At 39.9% G+C, this 25,245-nt stretch overlaps 1 protein-coding gene across 4 annotated transcripts in view; it reads right to left on the reverse strand.

Annotated features, from left to right (window-relative positions):
- Positions 1 to 1,993: 1,993 nt before the first annotated feature.
- The window catches only part of LOC109508598 (oxysterol-binding protein-related protein 7-like), a 31,771-nt gene continuing 8,519 nt past the window's right edge, over positions 1,994 to 25,245 (reverse strand). Inside the window, exons 3-26 of one of the 4 annotated variants that reach the window (XM_019858629.1) lie at positions 24,240 to 24,347; positions 24,065 to 24,121; positions 21,723 to 21,923; positions 21,100 to 21,243; positions 20,958 to 21,011; positions 17,749 to 17,862; positions 16,850 to 17,017; positions 15,256 to 15,397; positions 13,971 to 14,089; positions 13,375 to 13,458; positions 13,057 to 13,129; positions 12,555 to 12,688; positions 9,454 to 9,546; positions 7,586 to 7,763; positions 7,264 to 7,335; positions 6,676 to 6,890; positions 6,464 to 6,601; positions 6,316 to 6,379; positions 6,159 to 6,237; positions 5,168 to 5,312; positions 4,941 to 5,091; positions 4,730 to 4,856; positions 3,074 to 3,196; positions 1,994 to 2,901 (exon numbers count right to left, since the gene is read on the reverse strand). In XM_019858629.1, coding sequence (XP_019714188.1) covers positions 2,793 to 2,901; positions 3,074 to 3,196; positions 4,730 to 4,856; positions 4,941 to 5,091; positions 5,168 to 5,312; positions 6,159 to 6,237; positions 6,316 to 6,379; positions 6,464 to 6,601; positions 6,676 to 6,890; positions 7,264 to 7,335; positions 7,586 to 7,763; positions 9,454 to 9,546; positions 12,555 to 12,688; positions 13,057 to 13,129; positions 13,375 to 13,458; positions 13,971 to 14,089; positions 15,256 to 15,397; positions 16,850 to 17,017; positions 17,749 to 17,862; positions 20,958 to 21,011; positions 21,100 to 21,243; positions 21,723 to 21,923; positions 24,065 to 24,121; positions 24,240 to 24,272 — 2,817 coding nt within the window. In that variant the 5' untranslated portion in view covers positions 24,273 to 24,347 and the 3' untranslated portion in view covers positions 1,994 to 2,792. Of the gene's footprint in view, positions 2,902 to 3,073; positions 3,197 to 4,729; positions 4,857 to 4,940; positions 5,092 to 5,167; positions 5,313 to 6,158; positions 6,238 to 6,315; positions 6,380 to 6,463; positions 6,602 to 6,675; positions 6,891 to 7,263; positions 7,336 to 7,585; positions 7,764 to 9,453; positions 9,547 to 12,554; positions 12,689 to 13,056; positions 13,199 to 13,374; positions 13,459 to 13,970; positions 14,090 to 15,255; positions 15,398 to 16,849; positions 17,018 to 17,748; positions 17,863 to 20,957; positions 21,012 to 21,099; positions 21,244 to 21,722; positions 21,924 to 24,064; positions 24,122 to 24,239; positions 24,348 to 25,245 lie in introns of all 4 variants that reach the window. The other 3 variants (XM_019858628.1, XM_019858631.1, XM_019858630.1) reach the window with 3 other exon arrangements.

A 25,245-nucleotide genomic window follows, 5' to 3' on the forward strand; every position in this document is an offset into this window, starting at 1 on the left:
CAGAAATTAAAAACCTTGCCACATTGTCTCAAATGGCAGTTATACAAGCTCCTGTCAGTTGAGTAGAAGCGACTGTTGGCTAAACCCAGCCCGTGGCAGGGTTTTTCATTTCTGGACCTGGAATTGCCACCTCTGCATGAACAGATATTACATCCAAAACAATTGTATAATTACAAAAGGAATTGAATTTGAATATGACCAACTTGTCTTTGTGCTGTGTTCAGTAAAATATTGACAAGATATCAATCATTGCCTTCATGTTTTTAAGATTACGATTTACTCAATTGTAGACAAACTCGGTCAGTGCTAGAGTAGAGGAAACCTAATGATTTTTTTGGGTCAAATTGACGGATGCTATCACAATTATTAAAAAAACAAAAAAACATGTAGAACAATTTAGTATGTACTTTGTCACAACAATGGCGACATCTGTGTTGAAACAATTAAAGCTTTTTGTTTGATTTATTACTGCATTTTGTGTTTGTCCTGCCCTTTGTAAGTACAAAAGAAATAAATATCGATTAGGTGTCCTGTATCACTGACTGTACATCTGCAGTTCTCTGTATATTGCTGATTGAAATAGTAGTACAGTATCTCAAAAAGACTGCCGGGGACTCTGAAAAATGTCACCTGTCAACATGTACTGTAAATTACATGATTTGAGATTATGTATTACAGTGTGTAATACATAATCTCAAATCATTTTCAAGTCTGTGATGGCCACACAATTAATCTTGATTCTTCATTCTGATATTTTTACACCGTGATTTTCAATACCATAGTGGACAACGAAAAATTGTGTAACACTGTGTCTTAAATTTCTGGGAATATATCCTTAGCTCGATACGCAACCGACACACAACCTTATTTAACCTTGATTTAACCAGTTGAGAGTCAGTCATGTAAATGGCACACCAGAGGTCTTCAATTAAGAATGATTTCAATCATAATGAGTCATGTCTATTTTATTCATACGGCCCTTTATCACAGAAAAGTCTCAAAGGGCTTCACATGGCCAATATGGACAATTAACATTCCCTGACCTTGACACCCAGGAGGATGAGGATGAACTCAAAAATGACCCAAAAAAGTCACCATGTCAACCCAATAGATGCAATATCCGAATGGATAGCACACGCATCTGAAAATACGACACTTAAGACCTGAATGGAGATTGGAGACAGAACGGGTACTTCCCTATCGCCTCCTCAGTTTTAGTACAATACTTTTACCAATAGAGGGCGCCGTTGGACAGTGCCATTTCCGCGTTCAGTGAGGGAGTGTGCTAGAGGTAAGGGAGAATCCCTGCTCCTCGCTGCTCCAGTTCCAATGTCACCCATGGATTTGAATAAGACGTGCAAATTCTGAAATTTTAAATAATTACAACACGGACACTATTGGACTCTAATAGAATAAAACAAAAAACACAGACCAGAGAAACAAAATAGACAAGACTTTCATGTAACCCATTTTTTTCTGGCTTTGCGTCCTCCACGTGGAGGGAATGCTTTGCCTGTATGTGCCTATGCGTCATGGAAAGTGCCCTCCTTTATTTCATTACTATTCTTTCCTGAATTATCGAGCAGAAATTGTCACAAAGTTTCCAAAAATGTTCATTATGCATTTAGAGTATTTCACAGTTTCACATGTGGTGAACAGGACCCCTCTATTAGTTTTATCTTCTTATTTATGTAATTTTACTGGGATCTTTGTACTTGTTCTCCAATGAAAATAATTATAGTGCAATTGTTTATAGCCACAAATGAAAAATATACAATATTTCACTTCAAGTTCCCTTATTGCTTTTTGGCCAAAATATTTATAGTCAACATGCATTCACAAAAAAAAAAAAAAAAAAAAAAAAAAAAAAAGCATTGTAATTTTGACGCACGCGTGAATAAAACTGCTGATACTGTCAGAAAGTGAGGAGATAATATAAAACAAACCAACGGAACGATCAGAAGGCTGAATGAATCGAATATGGAGCTCGAAATGGAGTAGAGATTCATTTAATTCATTAAAACCAGGAAGTAAATCAGCTGATTATCAAACACTTTATTACAAAGCTAAACAGTCGGAGGAAAATGTGACTGGGGTTCAAGAGTATTTTCCTTCAAGTGAAAATTTTAAAGTCAAAAGAGATGATGATGATATTCTCTAATATATTGGGACAATCTTTGAAGTGAGCAAGAACATCAAGGAATAGTGCTACATTTACAAAGGACCTTTGTGACCACGTTAAAATACAGTGTGCATCTCGTCGGTAAAAAGTCCAAAAAACGGACATCCCCAGTCCACGTGTAAAACTTCCCACACCCTAGCCCAACTAAAAATGACAGGAAATATGATTTTTGGCTTGGCTTATAAAATTAAATATACATATTTTCAGTAACATATGAACATTTTTACCAGGATTTATTTATTTTATTTTACTCGCACCCCTAAATGGGATGCAAGGTAAACTTTTAAATCAAGAGGATTTCAGTGCTCATAGAATTATCTAAAGGAGGTAGGCAATAAGGGGAGGTTAAAACATCAGACAGCGTTAAAAATGTCTTCAAATGTTCCACAGATGGCACCTCATCCCTGTGGTCCAAAAAACAAAACAACAACAACAGAGGTTCATGGATGCTTTTAAAGTTCCTCAGCCTCTCCATCCCGACAGTAGCAGCATTCTGTAATATATATTCAGGTACGCTCTAGGTGGGTGTGAAACAATTTCGACAAAAAGGGTGGTGGATATCATTCCTTTTACATTTCCATAGCTGAGAACTAAACCGAAGGCAGACATCCTACCACAGGTCTAGGTTCTCAGTATTAGCAAAGCCCGGTTCTTTACGGAGATTCCAGTACGTTCCGTTGTATAGCCACACTTCTCGGTCATCCGAATCAACTTCTTTCCTGAAAACGCAGAAAGGACTCTTTAGTTCGCCATCACATACTTTTAACAAGTGCATTGAAAGGAAACTAAAAGCCATCAACTAAGAATGGCTTTTTTTTGGGGGGGTTGTGGGGGGCAAATTAAAAAAAGCTTAAAGTAGGAGTTTGATACATCAAAAATCTTTCGTCTCACCTGAAGAACCTCGGGATGTGCTGCTTCCCTTGCTTGGCCATCTCCTTTCTCCTCTCCCTTTGTTTCTCCTCCACTTCATCCTTCTTTTTATCCGCCTCTGCTACTTTTCCCTCCTCTAAGAGCCTGATAGAAAGATTGGGTGACATGATAAAATACTTCCATTTCAATACAAATTTGCACGTTGAAGTACGGTACTTTTTGTTGCTTAATTTAAACAAAGTACAATTGTGGATGAAACAAACATCCATTTTTTTAGGGTTAATTTCAAAATTATTTGTTTGCTATCTGCAGTGCTATTAAAAAACAAAAAACGATTTCCTTTGTATTCCTTTGTCTGCTGTAAGGTATCTAAGGGAAGAAGAAGCCCGAAAGAGGATTAAGATTCACACTCAGCCTCCTGACCGATCACTGCCCAGCAAAAAAGTGACAACAAATGCAGCCGCGACCTTTCGACAAATAGTTTCCGAAGTCTTCCGACACATCACGATATACATGTAGTTGCTAATGTAGACATGATGCGGAGTGCAAGTGTGTGAGAAGCAAATGTTCAGTGATGAATTTCGAATAACTTTTAGCTACTTGCATAAAGCAATGTAGGTGATGCCGGCATTTGTGATGTCTCGCCAATGTTTATTTGCTTTGTCACTGGTACAGAGCGTTTTTTTTCCCCAACTTGGAGAGGGTTGCATTGGTGTGTTGCTCAGCTTTAGTCCTCTCTTCTTCAGCGATAGTCTTGCATTTGGAGTTGCGAAAAGTTGCTGAATGTTTTTTTTGAGGAACAGAAGTGCCAGCGAGTTGCTCTCCATGGCAACTGCTTCTCGACACATCTTACAATGTTATTTTGACCAATGTTGGTTTTGTCAAACTCGGAATCAGTCCCAGGCTAGGGACGTGGACTTCTCTCAGGTGGGACACTCCTCCACATTTGAAAGAAAAATTGTGTTCCCATGGCCGAGTCATCACTTTCTCTTTGCAATTGACTTGCTGAATGATGATTTCCACACGTTCTCGTCATGCCATGCTTCTCTCTACCTGTATCTATTTTTGACTCACTGTCAATGTTAGCAAACGCGGCACCTTCCTCCATAAAAAGCCTGTTGCTAATTGCCGAGTCAATTTCCCCTGCGCCGCTAGCCAAGTTAGTTAAAAAGTGAATTGTTTTCCTGCAGCCCCCGTCGCCTTCCGCCTGCCACTCATGTGTATAGTGATTGGATGACATGTTCCATTCACTGAATAGTTCAGGCAGCACATACAAAATAAAACTTAAGACACATTCCAGCTGTCAGGACAGATGTGCAACAATAGTGCATATAACTGTGCGCATTGACATTTTAAACTAAATGAATGGACGACACTGTCAAGCGCGCATGGCTGGGGTTTTTTCCTTCCCCTTCTTAATTTTTCCAAATGACGAAATTCCATTGTGGTGACGGAGATCTTTAAGCCCTGCAATTAACTGAGTCATTGGTAACCATTTTTTCCCCCGCCACTATAGTCTTGAATGCGACTTTCATACACAACGTACAGAAACAGTTTTCAATGTTTAATTTAAAAAAAAAAAAAAATTGCTTGTGAAGCTTTAGTTGGTTGTCTTAAATGCGTTCGGATTTTGGTCCTTGATTGCATCCAAATGTAAAGTGGGAATCCACTACTTACCTCTGGTCTGGTCTAAAACGTGTGTCTGTTGGTGGAAGGACAGCTTTCATTTCAGGTGTAAGTTCATTTAGCTCTCTGGCATAGTGGGAGAAGCCATAGTATTGGAAGTGGTCATCGGGCTGCACATCTGAAAAAGGACATTTAAAAATGGAGCTGTCAGAGCACAAGGCAATAAAAGGAAAAATTGCGCTGGATGTGGATTAGACATTACTTGGCTTCCAAATGCACTTTGGCGTCGGCAGCGTGTCGCAGAAGATGCCCTCGTGCCAGAAGCCTCCGAAACGATGGACAACCTCTCCAGCCCGGTCCAGAACCACACCCTGAACCCCATTTTTACTGCTGTCCGAAGTCCAGTACCGAGACTGCGTACAGAGAGGAAGTAATGAGAACAGGAACAGCGGATTTACGGGAAGAAAAAAAAAAAAAAGAAATTCTGACCTTGACAAAACTAATCTTGCAGGTGCAGACATCGCTCTCTTTGTTTCTGATGACCACCTCACCATAGTGCTCCAACCAACGCTGCTGACTCAGCACATTGTGAATGCAAGTAACTGCCTTGTTCCATTCATAGTGATCACCAGACCTAAACACATTTGGTTTGGTTCAATCATACATTTGGAGATATAGTAAACGAGCTTTCAAAAACTTCTGCGCTTTTTACAGTAAATTTTACGTGTTCAGAAGTTTCAAATATTTAGATTGCTTTATCACAAAGAGCTACAAAAAGCAAATGTAAATACAAAGGGCCATGAAAAAAAAAAGGTCATAATTTTGTGCAATGAACCATTTTAGGGGCAGCAACTGTTGCAGGAGACATTGATTGGCAGCAGGTAATCCTTACCCGTGTCTTTTCTCCTCTACTTGAAGTAGTTGCTTAATGTGTGTTGGTATTGTCAGCCCATTGTGAAATTATAATTGTGCCAAGTCTATACCCAGCCATTGAACTATCCATAAACTTCAAAAGGTGTCCAAATTTAACTTGGTTTTTAGATTCTCATTTTTTTCCACCATAGCCGTGAGTGGAGCCTTTCACTCTATCGCTCTTTCACATGCGTGTGTCTCCCTCGCTCCAATTTGTGAAGTCACTGTGCTGCCCGTTAGTAACCTCCTCCTTCCCCCTTCGACTTCTTGCGGACACACCGACCTGCCATACATCCTGACATGCGACGAACAGGAAACAAAACAAAAAAACCTAATTGGCTGTGGCTCCTGTCCTTCACGACAAAGATACAGCTCAAAGAATGGGATCATTTATGGGAGGCGCGTCACTACACAGCCAACAGCACATCGGCACTGGGGAATCCTAAATTGACACCAACGCACAGTCCATTTGATTTTTTGGGTGGATATTGTCCAATTAGCCCATTGTAAGGAAATATGAATTCTTCAGAACTTTTAGCATGTGGGTCCAAAAGAAGCACCACCTGACCTGGGCAAAGTAACATTGACAGGTCCACTGGAGATGATCTCTACCGACTTCCCCCAAAATTTGTTCTTCCATCTTTGATCTTGAGAAAACAAAAGCAAACTGATGACACAGCACTACGGACAAGACAGAAATGTACACCGGCCACACACGTCAATACCTTGCCAGAAAGTGAAGTTTGTCGACTCTGCATGGCAGGCAGAGATGGGAGGGTGATGGCTAACCTGTAGACAACAGAGCATTCGATAAGTTCCAAAACCAATGAGTGGCATTATTCTTGCCAATCACCGATAGAATGGGAAGGTTACCTGCTCACTAACATAGCGGAAACCTCTGTCTTCTCTGTGACTCTCATATGTTTCTCCAAGAACAGGATTGAAAGGTTTGTAGCGATTCCTCCAGGATGCCCACGCATAGCCAGAAATAGAAAATGCCGCAACATATACCTGGGAGCCCAGGGTAAGAAACAGTTTTAAAACTGAGTTGATTTCGATTTGGGGATTTCAGACTTCAGACTTACCATACGCTCATATGGATCATCGGTATGATTAGCAATGTCAAGCAGCTCAGAGTACTCCAGCTCTTCTGACACTCTCTGGAGCAAAGACAGAGGTTCGTTGAGAGCCACGGGCATGGAAACCCTCGAAAGGTCCTTGCCAATGTTGTTGTACAGGATGCTCATGATGCCAATGTGGCTGTTGTCCGTTCCTGGGGCTGGGATACAAGTGCGGCGACCTGGATCGCAGGAACACAAAATTATTATTTTTTTCCTTCTACCCTTTCATACACCCTATAACCTGATAACATAAGCTGTCCACTGTAGTAACCGCTGTCCCTGAAAGGGTTAAATAGAAGCATTTGCAAAACATACCACAGTGTTAAAATTAACCCACATCCTGGGAAGGGACAGTCCTTATCTTTTGAAAGCAACATTTCAAACAATTTCATTGACTTTAAACATACAACTAACATTTAACTGCAATGACACCTTTCTCCCTTGCTTTAACTGCATTAAAACAGAAATTTACAGTGACTCAGATCAATTGTGTCTTTCCGTAGATTGCTGCTGTAATACGAATAAGGAAAAAAAAACGAGCGACAATGATACCTGTGTCAGATATGGGGGTGGGTTTGTCAGTCGCATTCCTGAGACTGGCTCTGTATTTGAGGTTGGCGTTGGCTGAAGGAGACAAAAATGAAAGCCGCAAGTCTTAATTCTGTTTATTCAAATGATCTGGATTCTCCAACTGCTCTCGTGAACCAAATAAGATGTTTTCTCTGCGTCAGCTGATGTGATGAGCAACGGAGAGGAAATGCTCACACGCCAAATGATTAATTAAAAAAAAAAAGTGTGAACAAAAATTTCAAACTAAAGGAAGTCATCAGTCAGTCATACAGTCATTCCCTTCGGAAGGCTTGGAAACACTCACCCTGTCCTTCGTCAGGCTCCGATGTGCTGGTTGTGGTGATGTCACTCAGACCGGATTCATCTGAAGCCTCCGCTTCAGAGGAGGTCTCACACAAAATCACTTCACTGGCATCAAAATACTCTGCCATGGAATCAGCCACAGATGGTGCACGTTGACTACGACTAAAAGATGGTGTCCTCTGCCCACACGAGAAAAACAAAAGTCGATTTTGAGAATGGTGGTTTCAAATATCCAAATACAAGTACAGTGTACTGCGTAAATCAAAGGAAAAGTGCAAGGGCATGATGGTAGTGAAGTGTGTCACTGCGCATTTGAATACAAAATATTTTGCTGGGAAGGAGTAGTTTTGTGTCGTTCGCGAAACACACATTCAAATGAAGGAATCTGAGTGAACAGAAGTGAAGAGAATCACTTCATGAACTGATTCATTCCTTGTTCAGTTTAGTTGAGCTGTGCTGTCCCTCAGAGGACCGCAAGCTGGTTCTTAAAGAGCAGCTTAATGAGGGGGAAACGGTCTCGTTGTTGGAGACGGGAGTGGATGGAAAATAAAAGAAGCGTACCTCTTCTCTCGCTCCACTTTGCACCGAATTACAGATGACAAGTTTCTGATGTAAAACTTTATTCCGAGTTTGACCCCTCTTTTTGTTCTTCATTTAGCATTTTGCTAACAGTTGATGTTAACATTTGAGAGTAACGCTCATGAAACGTGACAACGAGATGGCAGAAAACTGCCAAGGGGATACTGTTTTAAAGTGGATGTAACACGATAACTAGCTATGATGGGTTTTTCACCAAAATGACATCTGTTGCTCCATTTGGTTTCGCCTCTCGTGAAATACGTTTCTCTGCACCAGAACAACAACAACACTGGGTAACCACTGAGTAGCTTACAATACTAAATACTGAGTATTGTCAATCAGCCAATATGAAGAAAATTGTCGCACAATTTACCACTTGGCATGGAAGCTATAGACACGTTATTGTAAGTCATGCAGGTCATCTAAGATCTATAAATATGGACAAAACTGGAACAATACTTTGTACTATTCAGAAACGTGACACTTTTAGACAGCCCAATTCCCTTTGTTGCAGTCAAGAGACCAATACTTTAAAAATGGCATTAAATCTATTTTTGTACAACGAAGCGTGCCTTTGGTAACATGAGAAGTTGGTATTAATAGTTGAGGCCCAACAACTCTCCAGCTACTTTGGACAGACAAATAAACCTCTTTCTATTTTTTTATAAATTTGGTGAGGCATAACTTTCTATTCTTTAGGATATGGATTCACGAGCAACTATTCACTGTTGAATGGAGCCAAATTATTTATTGCCAATCAATTTGGGAGCCAGGAGTTGCTTTTGAAAGTAGCAATTAGTGTACATTCGATTTTGTACAAGTACGGTCTGAGCAGAAACCTTTTCCAGTTCATGTTTATTTTGTTCGATGTATTGAATTAGGAAAGGTCCAAATTAACTTATGCAATGTGAACACGTGTAAAGAACACTAACATATTGCTATAGGCAGCAGGCTGCATCAATTCGTAACGCAGTATTGACTGCCTCTAAAAAGAAATTTTAGAATCCGTGAGCTTGGTGCGTCAGGAAAAAAAAAATGAACACCAAGTAACAACCTCTGGGGCTCCTTTGAGGTCCAGAACAATATAAAAAAAAGTGATGACTGATGTCGAGATGAGGACAAATGGTCGAAAGTTTAGACTCCTGTACTTTGTATATAAAAAGTAAAATGTTTCAAAGTCAGCTAGGAATTTTGGGAGAGAACACAACACTGGAGTATTGACATGAGTAGAGCAAAATCAATTACAAACTGTCCTTCAGACACACGCGCAACTCGGGGGAGCGTACACACCTGGTCTGCTTGAACAGTGCAGAAGGATTCCTCAGTAGATTCCGAGGACAAGGAAAGTGAATGGACTTTGGTCAGATGAGACTGTATGTCAAACTAACATACAAGCACAGTCCCAACACATGAGAAAGAGAGAGGATGAGCAGGGGGGAAAAAATTAGTCGAGAGATGAAGAGAAATGTCTTACTGCAACATCCCTATTGTACAGTATGTTCTGAATGTAATGTGTATTCATCACCAATAATCTTCTCCTATTCACTTTACGAGGGCATACCAGGCCCATCTACAAAGTGGTAAATATGAAGAAACATTGCTTATTTAAAAAAAATATATATATACATACATATATATATACATATACATACATACATACATACATACATATATATACTGTATATCATGCAAGTGCCATTAAAAAAATATTTGGCCTCTTGTCAACTTCTTATTTTTTTGGATAGTTAACTCACATTAATGTTACAGATCATTAAACGTCAATATGGGATTAAGATAACCCAAATAAACATAAAATGCAATTTTGAAATGGTGATTTTATTCATTAAGGGGAAAAAAAAACTCCAAAGTATTCAAAGCTACAGGCCTTGTGTAAAAACAAATAAAAGCATATTTTCCACTGTCTTGTTATTAGGAATTAGTAACACTGCACAAAAGCAGTTTGGATTTTTTTTTGGAGGGGGGGGGCATGAAAAGAGTTGTGGATGTGCAGCATGCAGCTCACACTGAGATTGCAGAGAGTGTAACCATGACATTAAATGATGGTAGGTTAAACATGAGCAGAGGTTAGGCTTGACTTTTTTTTCCTTCCAGATAATTGGGCTGGCAAGCTTCATGGCTGCTAGCCACACTTGCCTTGCTGCTGGTCATATGACAAGCAGCATCACAACACAATACTAAAATCAAATGACAATCTTGGAAGGAATGCTGGGTCTAAAAACAGCTCCGCATAAACTCTGCAAGACCGCTAGTAAGCCCAGAAGAACCACTGTGGAAAAGAGGAGGGGCGAACAACAAACAGCTGAAGAAAACCAGTGTGCAACTTTGTGATGAAGAATTGAGTGCTCGACCAGGTTGTATGAAAAGCCAACAACAGTGATGACTAGTACCTCCCTGCCCAAAAAAAAACAAGTAACAGGCCAAACAGGCTTAACAGTTTCACACCGCACCTCAATGAACAGCTCCGACCAAGTGAGGGAAGGGATGGGCCCTTTTTTCTTCTTTTTTTCTTTTTTAAAGTGTAATGTGTATCAACTTCCGAATCATAAAAATATAGGCTTTCATTTCTTTCACATTTTGCGGCCACAAAAACATGTTTTCACTGGAAAACACTGAAGACATTTTGCTGACTTTGCTACATCGTTACCATAGTAGTGTATAGCTTGTACAACAGTGAATTTACGGTCCTCTCAAAATAACAACACACAACCATTAATGTCTAAACCACTGGCAACAAAAATGAGTACACCCCCTCAAGTGAAAATGTCCAAAATTTGTGTGGCACATTTTCCAACCATACCTTAACTCTCTTGGCCATGGAGTTGAAAGAGATACACACATTACAATGCAGCCAAGTGTAATTTCCAAGTGTTGTCCCAAAAAAAGACAAAATATTTACAAAAATGTGAGGGGTGTACTGATTTTTGATAGAGACTGTATAATCAGGGGTGTCTAACTCAATTGCGCAGGGGCTTAAAACTCAAAGCTTACTAAGTGGCTGCCTGGATACGATAGACATCGACTGAACTGACCAAAACAAAACATTTTTCCACATTAATGTGGCAGGAAACAAAATTTATAAAATAACTTAATATATGTGGCTTTTCATGAAAAGAATATATGAATAAAAAAAATGAAAAGGTAAAACAATTCATAAATCCAAATTCACGTTCCTTTGTTCGTACACCATTTTGTCAGAGCGTGATGCTGGATGGTTTTTGGGGTGGCAAAACTGTTTGGGGTAAAGGTTTTGTGTTGTAGAAATCTTGAGGATGCACTGCAGGTGTTCAGTGAGGTGATTCCAATGGGATGTTTTCATCTCAGAGAAAATCAGCTTCGATAAAAATACTTTATGTGCAACTGACGAGGAAGCATTTGAGCCCGCATGTACAGTAGGTGGAATAACAATGATCCAAGTAGCCTGTCATTGCATAACATTTTGGTGACGGTAAATCTGGCGACACTGGTCTTACAACATTTAGTCCAACATATTTCTTTTTGAAATTTTAAAAAGTTGTCAAAGACACTATATGACTAAGGCCTAAAAATGTTAACTGTTGGGTGTGATTGCAAATTTGCTGGGTGTGGCCTGTGCAGCAGGAGTTTGACATAGGTGCTGTTTATGGTTGATAATCTGTTAAAGCAGCGGTTCCCAACCACCGGTCCAGGGACCGGTACCGGGTCACGGCCCATTTGGTACCGGGCCGCACAGAGACAGACCTGCGAGCTGTGAGCAAATTTACTCCAGCAGTACAGAGAAACTAATAGTCACCAACTAACCAAACATACCAGATGAAAACGGCAATCAAATCGTGTCCCATTTACAAGTAGCAATGATGCTAACGCCGTACATTGCATCATAACTTCAAAAAGGATGATGTTGATGTTATAAGGTGAATTTATTGTTCCTAATTGGTCCATTTCTTAGTTGTTCATTGTGCCATTTTATTAGTCTACATTTGTTGTGCAGTAGAATAACACTGTTTGAAATGAATGAATGTTCATAAAATGTTGAATTATTTTATAATTATCTTTGTTGTTAGTAGCAGTGCTTTAAAATGAAAAAAATGGTTGCCGGTCCATAAACAGCTTGCAGTTATCTCAACCGGTCCATGACACAAGAAAACGTTGGGGACCACTGTGTTAAAGAACTGCCATTCGTGCAAACTTGTACTGAAACGTTAAAAAGTTGGACATGTGCATTCAAAAGTTTGGAAAAGATCAAATTAAGTGACTTTGTGCGAGTTGTGTAGATACGTCCATGTATATATGTGCATACACGAGTGAATACATATTGTACGTGTAAGTGTGTGTGCAGGGACTGTATGCATACTTGAAACAACATTCAACTGGCTAGTATGGGTCACTATTACCTCTGAGAGTGTACTGCATAGTGTCGCGAGCTGTTCTGAGGTGTCCCGCCTCAGATCTGGGCCAGTCCAGGCCTGTCTAAGTCTTTCTCTCTCCAAGGTCAACACTTCATGAACAGACTTGAGAGAGGTAAAAACTGCAACACACAGAGCCTCTTCGTCAAAAAAATTGCACAAGTTAATCGTTTAAAAATAGCAGATATTGACTAAATATTTTAATTATTGAACTGCTGATTTAGAATGACAAAGCAAGTTGAGAAACTGGTGTCAACAATGAGTATTGTTTCATTTGTTGCATCAACACCCATATAATTATTCTTTCCTAAACCTTCATGATTCAGGTTTAGGAAACAGCGCACCCCACAAATTTGAAATAGATAAAAGTGTTTCAGTGGTTCAACTAATGAACAACACCGTGACATGTGATTACTTAGCTAGTAATAAAAAATTAACATTTTAATCGTTTTTGATATTTCAATAAAATTCAACAAGAACAGACATGCACCTCTTTGCGAAACTATACAGATGTCCTGTTGGAGTTTCTTGGCCTCTGGTGAGATGGCTTGAGGATTAGACAGCTGCGAGTACACATAGTCCGGGATAGATTGGACAGAACTGAAGTTGGTACTAAGGTGGCTGGGAGTGAACTAGAGGAAACAGAGGCCAAGCCGGCAAAAACATATTACAACTGTATTCATCGCTTTCAATGGGACCGATTGTTCATTCCTTTCCTTGACACTTTGTTAAATGTAGAATTTATGACACCTGATCCACAGATTTTTGAACAGCAAATACAGAAAGTAAACTTTGTTTGAAAACTTACTCCTCCCATAGCTTCCACACGAGACAAGGTCCTGGAATGGCCATACGATTTGCCAGTCTTCTTGGGTTTCTCCAAGGAAAGATTCTGGGTGAATTAAAAAAAATTATGTGTGCGACAACTTTGTTTTCACCCAAAAGGTCTTATAACGGGTGGAATAAGTAGAACTATGGTGGAACCTCAATTTACAGAGTAATGGACTCCGGATTTAACGGACAGAAAATAGTGGTCAGTCCACTCAAAATGCCATTTTGTGCAGTATTTGTTCAAGTCTGTAAGATCCATCATTGGCTATATATCTATAGATCAGCCTCTGTACATGTGTAGACAAGCTAATTGTCAAAATTTGCAGTTTCCATGTTGCTTCGTTTCCTTAAAGTATAAAAATGATAAAAATGATTAGGGGAACAAGTAAACCAAGTAATTCCATTCAGAGTGAGGGGAGGATTTTTTTGTTTTGTTTTGTTCTTTTTTTTTGCAGAGGCCTCCGTGGCACAACCTAACTGTACAATATGGCACTCAACAAGTGCAAAGTGTTATTTACATGTGTCGAAATGAATAAAGTACAATATGTGAGTAAGGGCAAAAAGAGGATTCACCTGCATGCTGATGCGCATCTCCAAGTCTGTGTCTGTGACTGGATAGCCTCCCTCGAGCCAATGGAGTCGCTGGATCAGAAGGGCGAGTTCGGTCAGGTCTGTCTGACAACGAGTCAAGTCTGGAAGAAAAGGATCAATTTTATGAGATGAACTTTACCCCCTTTGAAAATATGTTTGCTAATCAGTTTGAAAGCTTTTGCAGCACCCATTGGGCTATATGCAATCGCTTAATGGCATCCCAAGTTCACTTGTATTCACTGTCCCTTTTGGTCATTTGAAACACTTTTTCTCCAGGGCTTAATGAATTTAACGATATGCAACTTCAATGACTTGGAAAAACAATGTTGAATTTTCATTGATAAAATCAGACAGACTAAAATACTCCCACTGATCGTTAAATGTCCCTTTCACCTCAACAAGACTTTTGTATCAATCAACTAGCGCTAGCCAACATCCTGGTTTGAAAAAGTATTCATCACTTTGCTTGTTTAAGCAAAGGCAGACCCGGCACCTTCGCTGCGGTGTGGCTTTTGTGTGAGGCACACAATGTTTGTGTACCCGAAGCCTCTCGATGGCTGCTTCTTCCTTTCATAATTGGTGGAAGATTTTCTTCCCCAAAGCAATTATCAAGGGGTAATCGTCTTTAATTTGTACATCGCTACTGTCTTGGAATGCATTCTCTCTCCTTGATCCGCGCTACTGCCTCAACTTCTGCATCCCTCGCCCTCTACTTCTTCTGCAGCATGAACCTGGCTCATCCCTCATACTTGCTGCTGGACAGATATTAAATGATTTACAATGACTGTTCCTGAGTCAGAGGTTGCATCAGACAATTCTACACACAATGATCAAGAAAACGCAAAAAACACAAATATGTTATGGGTAGCCTGCCGCCGTGGTTTTTGAAGACCTATTGAGGTGTCATGGGGAATAAAAGAGTGACGTGCAGGAAAGTATAAAGCGGAACCCTGATATTTGCAGGGGATAAGGGCCTGGCTGACTTGTGAATCGCAAAAATCCGTGTATGATTTAAATCTAATGAGATTGAGGATTGGAAAAATCAAAATTAGAAATGTTTGTAAACCCAAAATCTACGCAAAAAAAAGATAATCCTCCAATGTATTTCCACAAAAAATAAAATGCTGCTTTGCTGCCCAACGCCCCCAAAAACAGAAAAAAAATATGGGAGAATAATGAATCAGGGAATGGGCGATTCAGCGGATGCTGAACTGTTGTATGTTCATCATATTGTGTCAAGGATGAAAAGCGCGCAGCTGTGTCTCACCATTGGAAGTTGCATCAATGTCATTGGTCTGCTGCAGCCAGGCTGATACCTTGTTGGTCACGCCTGGATGGGAGGCAACCGTCTGGGAGGGGCTTTCCATCTCTGTTTGGAACATTGATGCCGAGCTGGCATAGATGGGCAACTAAAAAAAAATATTGCAATAACAGGTGTGACGTACTTTGTGTATCATATTCATCAAAATAAGCAAGTGGAACATGACTAACAGACGTGACTTGTCAAAAAGAAAAAAAAAAGTGATTTCCACTGAGTTTCATAGATAACTTTGTTTTTGAGATTAGAAGCACATCCTTTCCTCTCAGCTGTTTCAGAGTTTAATGTTTGTCTCAGCATTCCACAGTGCCCAACAATAACATGACTGTGTTGGGCCACCCAAAGTTCACTGGCTACGTTTACATTCCGTCAATAGTTGTGCTGAGGTCAAAATTCTGATTTTGGAAACAATCATAACCTGTTTGTTTACAAGCAAGAGCAGACAGAGCTACTCACGTACACATGGAAATTGGGATCAACCAGGAATATCCCATCTAAACCGTGGTGCAAGGAACACGTCACGACGCAAATCGACGTCATTTCCGCTTCTTAATTTCTGCAGTCAACAAAGAGTCATGTCTTTCACCACACTAATGAAGTCGTCTGTTTTTTCCTCGCTCCCTAAGTGCGGTTCTGCCATGTTTATCTCTACTTGCTTATTTCCAGTGGGTTGCATGCCAGATGCTGCGCATACCAGTAACTGTAGCACTTTGAAGATCAAGATACCTTGCAGATTGACCACGAGCTGAACCCAAACCAATGTTCCTTTCAATGGAGGTATTTCGAAATGAATTTATATGACCAAATATTTGCGTTAGAAAAGGAGTAGCCAAAGGGGTTTTAGAAACCGGAATATGAGCATATTCTGGCACCTTTTTACCCCTTGTTGTTGTATAAAGCAAAAGTTAGACGCCATAACTACCGTATTTTCCGGATTATAAATAACGCCGGAGTATAAATCGAACCATCCATAAAATGTAGAATAAAGAACGTGTGTGTGTGTGTGTGTGTGTGTGTGTGTGTGTATGTGTGTATATATATATATATATATATATATATACACACATACACACACACACACACACACATATATTCAAAAACAGAGTGGAACACTACGAAACAAATGCCGACTTTTACTGTCTTTTTCAGTCTTCATTAGCGGCTTGTGATTTTTTTTTTTTCTGTGCTCACGCGCTGCACTAGCACTACACTTGCTCACGACCTGGGTCCCCCTGGGGACTAGCCCCCGTTGTCCATAAAACTGAGTGACGTCAGGGGCTGAAACGATCACAATGCTCTGACTGATGGAATCAGTACCTATGAATTGGGTATTTTATCATGACGTGCAGGATTCAAACCTGAAACTGAATCGTTGGAAGATGCCGGCAAATGGCAGCAACACAAAATTATTATTTCCGCCCCAAACAGCAACAACAAACTACATAGCAGGATCATGAATCTGGTGTGATGAGGGTGTTTTACTGTGCACACAAGCACGCGTGCATATGCACACACACACTCGGGATTCAAGATTTTTACTCACCGAGGGTCTTTTTTTCTGGGCCAGATTGTTTAAAGCTGGCAGGGAACTATGGCCAAGAGAGAGTGCGTGAAGCACTCCACGTTGGACGCTCATCGCTTCGTTCTTTCGAAATACACGATGGGCACACAGCTTTGTCAACCAAATGTAAAAGAGATCATGGCTCTTGGCCTGAAGGAAGACAACAGACATTATGTGACGATTAAAAAAAAAAAAAAAGAGAAAAGTAATGTAATAGAATCTTATTTAAAGACGCGTTTTAGTCTTATTTTATTATTCATATGTATCTATTTACTGCTAATGATAATTGTGTTAAATAATTGATGAATTGGACGAAGAAAAAGTTTTAATTTCCGTCCCTTTGTTCAAAAACAGGACACCATCTCAAATTGACAAACTGATGATGATTTTGTAAGTGGTTTTGTCCGTAATGTCAAAAAATAAACAAAAATGTTCAAGTGAAGCAAGTGTTGGTAAATAATTTTTTAATTGAAATTTTGATCCAACACAGATTATCAGCCCGGAATCAGACTATCTACTGTTAAGAGGCACAAATAAAAAAATTTGGACAAGTTGAAATTAAATTGGTCTCTAAAAAAATTATTCTCAAAAACTATCGATTCATTTGAAAAGCGATTAATCGTTGCACCTCTACAAATCGACACTGACCTGTGAACAACATGTCCATTTTGATCAGTTTTTAAATGTTTTCCATTAATGGGATGTCCAAAACTTGGACACCTGTTTAATATACCAATTTCAAAAGTGACAAAAATGGCCAAACATCTTTTTCGCAGGTCAGCGACGAAATATTACAAAGTCAAGAAAACAACTTTCTCTGGTCTAACGTGATGGTGTTTCCTCTGAATTCATGTAACAATCAGCTGCTCTTTGAAAATTACCATCAGGTGGTAGAGATTGTCTCCAGCATCCAAGTCTATACGTTTAGACTTTTTATTAACGGACATGACAGCAACACTGACATCCATTGAGCCGTGAAGTTTTCCTCTTTGAATCTATAAAACAAAATGAGGAACAAAATTAAGCATTGCACGCGCCATTAAACCAGGGGTCACCCACATGGTCAATATTTGGAGCAAATTGGTTGTTTCAGAAGTATGTACGAAACTGCTTGCCCGTCACATTAATCAGTGTCCAAGAAGTAGCCCTTAAAATATTGGCGAACCCGACATGAATCAACCAAAACTGCGATGCCATCAATAATGTTTTCTGTCTGGAATGGAGCTGCACATGGATCGTCTTGACTATTGTCAATAGTAGTCAATATTAGCTTTCATGGTAGCCCTTAAGTCCGAAATGTGGTGTGCTTCGATCTGGCAAGTATGAACATGAAGCACTTCAGGTCCTTTTTACCGGAGGTGGATATTCCGTCAGAACTGATGCAAGGTCCGTCAGACCGTCAGTGACGGACACCCGGTTTGTTGGCGAAAAATTAATGACAGGGAACTTCAAATAACTGAAAGACTAAGCACTGATGGAAGCAGTTTTTCATCAGTCACCGGAAAGCTCACTGACTGGATCAGTACGGAGGGTGTTTTGATGACGAATGACAGAAACATTCAGTTGAATGTCTTGCATGTGAGTGAAAACACGGAGGTGGTTTCTAGCGGAGCAGAGAAGGGAGGGGCTCCTCGTCCTATGACACATTAAAAAAAAAAAAAAAAAAAGTTTGAACACTGAGTCAATCTGGTGACTTTCACCAGTCACCACGTTGTGTGTGCGTGTGTGTTCCTGTTTTTTGTTTTACTTTATTTGGCTGTGTGTCAGCTTGTACCTGGCACTCGTGTTACCTTCGAATGGTTTCCATTACAACATAAATTACAATGGTTTGAGTCTAATATTTTAGGTAGGTGTATTCATTGGCATACAAACCTTTAGGGTGATGGTTTTCTGTTAAATCTGTCTGAATTGATTCATTTTGAGAAGATCTTGAGAATAACTTTTTCTCGTTTGTGTAACGTACGCCGGACAGTGCGAGGAGCATGAATGCCTCCTGTCACAGACTATGACCCTCCCCTCATCATCCGACATCTGCGTATTGCACATTGCATATTGCACAATGCACTACCTCACTTTACCCACAATAGCCACAAGTGCCATTGTTTATGTTGCTTATATTGTCTGTACTGTATACTGTTCACATACATTAGCTGCTATCTTTTCTTAGCTGTGTGTTTAATGCACAGCATGTTTGCACTGAGGAGGATAGAGAGGAAGAAATTTCATCTATGCAGCATGTAATACATAAAGCATCTTTGACAATAAAGATAACCTTGACCTTGAGAGCGAGAGAGCAACAAGAGCGTAATATTAGGGGTGTTCACACGGCAAGATTTGCTCCAGTGCTACACCGGCGCTGCGCCAGTAGAGCGTTCACACGTGCAAATTTGCTCCGGCGTAGCCCCAGAAAACAGCTTACACCGGAGCAAATTTGATCCACCTCAGGGAGGTGGTTTAAAAATTTGCTCCAGAGCAAATGCTCGTTTGCGGGGCAGCACCGATGTAAAATGGTACGTGTGAACGCTACAATTGTGTGATAGACGTTGATGATCTCTGACTTATCTACAACTGGTTTACATGGATTTTGTTTATTGATTAATTATTTCTTCTACTTACCACGGTGTTTCACAATGGATGTGCAATAAAACGATTGTGGGCATCAGCGTAAGATGTGGTTCTTTACTAGAGTTGAATAAATGTGTGTGCTCTGAATGCATGTAACGTAATAAGTCGTCTGCATCAACTGGCTGTCGCTGATGTGGATAAAAGCAGAAAAAGAAGGCAAACAAAGACAAAGAAGAAAAAGAAAATAGGATGATCTGACGGTCCTAAAGTAGTGGTGACAAACTGCAATCAAGCAATGACTGAAGTGTGGTCAAAATGACGATGACGGAAGGGCGAACTGACGATGACAGATTTAGACGGCTGGAAATAACGATGACAGATGGGTGGTCTGCCCGCTGGCGAATGATGGACCAGCAAAACCTACCTCATGTTCTTCGTACTCATTTGCTATCAAATTAGTTGGCTAAAAAAAACTTTCACAGAGTTAAGTCGAAAACTAGTCGTAATATAGCTTAATGGACTGCCAATGCTCACTCCTGGTCAAGTTTTTGATGGCTATCAAACAAATGACACAGGTCACTGGATACATGTTTGGCTTCACGCGGTCAGTTTCAGAAAAAGGGAATGGATGGCGACTCTTGAATTGCATCTACTGGAGGACTCATTCATTTTGGATAACATTCACAAAGAAACGTGTGGGCTGACAAAAATCGTCCAGGCTGCTGGTTACCAGATGTAGCTCATGCACTAGCCCTAAACCCGCAACCTGTAACTTAATACCTGACTAATTTTCATCACAAATCACCCACAGCTTTTACGATATCAAATCCATATTATCAATATCATCTGCTAAAGTTGTCAACCAGAATAAAAAAAAAAATTCATGGTTGATGTCCCGTACCAGAGTCAATATGCCAAAATTATGAATACGCACATGTGATCATATGTATGCTTGCGTTCATGTGGGTGTGAGCGTGGGTTGGTTAATCAAAGCTTTTTTCTTTTTTTTTAACCTTTCACTAGTGTTATAAACATGGGTCATTTGGAAAACTTTGAAAAACGTAATCAAGCTAGCAAATCAAATTTTCCCCACGGAACAGTTATGTATCCAGCCATCCAATCCAACTTTCTCAGGGATGAGCAAATGGCTGCCCGCGACCACACTGTTGTGGCCCCTTGATTAATTGTCTGAGTGTGTCACACTAACATGGGCTACGATGTGTCAAGACAACTCCAAATTTGTTATGAGACGTTGGTCTCTGACAGACGCTGTCAGATAAAAATTGGTCTACAATCGTGTAGTCTGACGCCGGTATTAACCACAATCATTTGCAAACCAATGTAAAGGCCAAGTCTGGAACGGAGCAAAGATGAAAAGTCTATACCCCACTTAAAAGTATGTCCAAGCAAAAAAACCGAGGGATACCATACCTAGTCCACCAACACACAAGTTCCATAGTCCTTAGTGAAAAAGAGTTGATGGCTAGCTCTCTTCATACAGAAAGTAACAGTGTTAATTGCTTACATCTTGCTGTGTCTTTGAATACTTCAGAATTCCCTTCTCCAACATGAAGTATCTCTGGAATATAAGAGAGACCGTCGTCAAAACAAATCCACTCATTTTCAGTCAATGTTGAAGTGGGCAAGTTTTATCGAGCTGTACAGACCTTGTGCCAGCCCTTGAGTGGGTATTTCCTCCTCTTCATCAAAAAGCCCTCGCATATCCCAGGAATACTGAGATCCAGAGAGGAGCCAGGAACAGAATTCTGTTCCAGTTGTTGCAAGTCCTCCATCACTTCCCAGTTACGAGACTGCATCGAGGACATATACATTTTCATCAACTTATTCGGACAGGCACACAGAGACAGAAAGAGAGACGGAGAAAGAGAGACAGAGAGAGACAGACTTACCACACCTTGAAAGTGTGCAGTGTTTACTTGAAGAGTAAAATAAACTCCAGCAAGCAATCTTTTCACACATGCTCAAAAAGGTATAGCTGTCTGTTGGAAGTGTTATGGGATGTGGGATGGGGGGGACAAAAAACGACTCAAATCATTTGACTAATTTCAACTGTGACATTTTAGTTGGAGGATTTCACGTTTTCCTACGACACTAAAAGCTATTTGGAAATAATGTAACATGCACCTGAATTGAGGGCACATTTAACTACTTGATGAAAAGTTCTTTAAAAAAAAAAACAAAAAAAAAAAAACATCAAAAAGTAATTCTAGACATCAGGTGTGTTACATCTCGATAAAAAATTAGCAACCAGATTTTGCACTTGAGTTACCTGCTTTGAATGTTTGGAGGAGCCAGTGCTGCTGCTCCTGGAGTGGCCAGATTTGTATACACTGGCTGGGGATTTGTCAAGGACCGATATCAATGACTGGTTGCTACTAAGCGGGAGCGGGCACACCTGAGGGTCCATGGCTGTTATGTCTAGCGTGACAGGACTGAGGACTTGCTGTGTGTCACGGCACAGTAAAGGGCACTGTGGAGGGTCAACAAAAGGCAACAGACGAGAGTTACAACTAGTAGCAAAAATGTCAGTTTCATTTCATTTACTGGATGCACTCAACAAATATTTCTTCTGAAACGTTGATATATTTCACCCTTTCAGGGACAGCGGTTACTACAGTGGACAGCTTATCATGTTATCAGGTTACAGGGTGCATGAAAGAATTAAATGAATACCATAAATACTACAGATGGTGATTTAATAAATTATCATTTCCAAAGAAGGCAACCGCAGTAAAAATGGAAAATTGGGATGCACTGGCAAAACTGTGATTTGAAAATAAATCTTTTGACTAAACAGTGTTAACTATGAGATTGTATCAATATTGAACAAAAGACCAGAATTTTCTTTTCCAATGTTTTTGAAGGCTGTAGGCACTTTGGTGAGTCTCCATTCGTATACGTAAGACTCGAGGCTTTTGAAAGCTGTAAAATTTGGGCTGTGGTGGCATCCTAAGTTGCTAAAAATTTGGACAAAGCCCCTTTTCCCTGAGTGCAACTGTTCATCCTTGAGCATGGTGGACTTGCAGAAATTTAATTCTGAGAACTTCAAAGGCTACCACCACATTTTCTTATCATTCGACAATGGTACAGCAGCTCTGAATGGGCAGAAAAAAATGTGGTGGCATGACATGAACAACTCTATGAATAGAAAAAAAAAACAGACATCGTAACACCAAAACTACATTATTTTGTTGCTGTGTAACCGTTTATATAATTCTGTTGAAAATCATGCTGAAATAAAGTTGTAACATTTGAGCAAGCATCAACTAAAAGAGAGTAGCCATAAATGTTTCAAACCAAGTCGAGTGACAAAGCGCCAAAACAAAATGTCATACACATGAAACTGATCACAGTAATTACAGTACAAATACAGGCCTGTGGACCTTTCAAATTTAATACTTTGAAAGCAAGAAGCAGCATTTGTTAAATTAGCCTGCCCCCACTGGTCTTCACTTCTCACCCACATTCCATATAACTGGACAGACCTGGTATGAAGTTGACAGCATTTTCACAAAATGTGGGGCAGATTTGTGTAAAGACAACAACAAAAACAAGTCTGTATAAGATCTAGAGATCTACAAAATTAGCCCTGACAAATGCCCATGGATGGATGCCACCCATGCAAAGAGTTCTTGGAAATTACCATTTTGCCAATACCCAACTGACCATTACAGTAAGCCCCGACTCTTCGCAGGGGATTGGTGTCAAGGTGTGTCACAAATAGAGAGGGGGGGCATATCTATATAACTAGTTTAACCCTTTCTTGCACCCCGTAACCTGATCACATCGTAAGCTCTCCACTGCGGTGACCCTTGTCCCTGAAAGGGTTAAAATCTAAACAGCAAAATTTCAAATTTATCTTACATTTATTTCCCTTAAAAAGAAACATCTTACAAATGAGCTTTTCAACCGCAACTCAGCAAAGCCAAAACAAATGCTGCAAAGACTGCATGACTTGCACTAACAATTCAAGCTAAACTTGGCTCCTCCCGAACATCGAAGGATTTTCAGCAATCGAGCTGTATCGCTCCAACATATACTTCCTTGATACCAATTATTAATCCTTTATTAGTCGGGGCTTTGCCGTAAGAGTACAAAAATATACCTCAAAGACACAAATGAGCAGGTTTTTTTTTTATTTAAAAAAAATAAAAAAAATACCGCAGGATCAGCTCCAAAGAAAACCAACACACAAGTAAGTGTAAATAGTGAACAGTGACTCATGACCAGGTGGGGGGTTCTCTGCAATTCATGCCTTACATCGTAGATATATGAAAAAGTTTCAACTTTGGCTTCTTTTCTAATTGCTTTCCGGTTTAGGATAGATAAAGAATAGATCCACACAATTAGAAAGCTGCTGTTAAATATCCCAGATTTTCTTCCACGAAATACTGCTGATTTGTTTGTCGTCAAAGTTCAGATTCCTTAATGGTCAAACGGAAGCTACTACTGTTACAAATACAGCACATTTGACAATAAAGTTGTACTTGATAAAAATTAAAAAGAACAAAAAAAAGAAAAAACAGTTACACTACATGAGCAAGTAGCCTGTAAAATGTAACCATACAATGATCAAATTGTATTATTATTAAATATTTCATTCAAACGCACCTTTTTCACTCTGTGTGATGACCGGTCCTCCAAACAGTCCAAACAAAATGCCTTCAGCTTTCGCCCAGGATAAACGAAGAGTGGAAAAACAGAAAAACAAATGCCTCCATTAAGTTTTCGACAGCCTAGTCCTTCGACAAGTCTGCCGAATGCAGCATGAAGAGCAAGGCCACACCTGAGTGGGTATGTGCTTGCCAGACAGGTGCATATCACTGAGGAGCAAGTATCTGGGTGGGGCTGAAAGTGGATGACTTCTTCACCTCACCCAACAGGCCTGCCAGCTCTGCCATCAGGGGAACAAAATAAGTTAGCACCACAAGGTACAAATGAATTACGAATGACTTTTCATTGGAATCTTGCAAAATCGGGTCAAAGTAATATGACAGTTAGTGTTTAAATCACCAATCACATTTCATTTCATTTCATTGTGACACAAACCTGCTGACACTACATTGCGGCTAAAAGCAAAGTCCATGCAACCAAAAATGTGCCTAAGTACATGAGATTGCTCTCTTCTCTTACTGGTCGCAAAAATATCAATACAGTAATATTTGTGCCGACAGTTAAGTGAAATGAGCAAGGTTCCAGGGTGCCAGCTAACAGCTGAGTTAATTTTAAGGGGGCGTCTCAAGAAAAATAAAATAAGAAAAGGCTCTGTCAGCTCATCTGTAAACTACATTGATGTAGGTGGCAGTTCCTTTGCAACTCTTTGTCATTTCTATTGCGGGACCTGACCAAGGATACATTATATAATTCAACCAGTTGGACACTTAGGGCTTTTCCGCACAGCAGGAACTTCACCCTTTACCTTGCAAAAATGCAAAATGGTTCATTCCACCTGGGAGGTCATTGAATGCTTCAGTGGGGCATGCGTGTGTGTGGTGAGAAGCAGATGATAATAGAACAGGGGTGTCAAACTCATTTCACATGGTGGGCCACATACGGCCTCGGTAGATGTCAAGTGGGCCGGACCATTAAAATGATACAATGCTTTGCTATAAATAACCAAAACAATATGTCTTTCCTTTGTTTTGGTATAAAGAAGCACAAGAACATTAGGAAAATGTTGAAATTTAATGAACATATCTTTTACAAAACATTTCATGAAGCACCTTACATTTCCTTCGACAAATGTGCAATTTACTTTTATCATTCACATATATGCATTGCAACTGATCCCA

The sequence above is a fragment of the Hippocampus comes genome, unplaced genomic scaffold, assembly GCF_001891065.2.
Source record: "Hippocampus comes isolate QL1 unplaced genomic scaffold, H_comes_QL1_v1.1 scaffold187, whole genome shotgun sequence".
Taxonomy (NCBI): domain Eukaryota; kingdom Metazoa; phylum Chordata; class Actinopteri; order Syngnathiformes; family Syngnathidae; genus Hippocampus; species Hippocampus comes.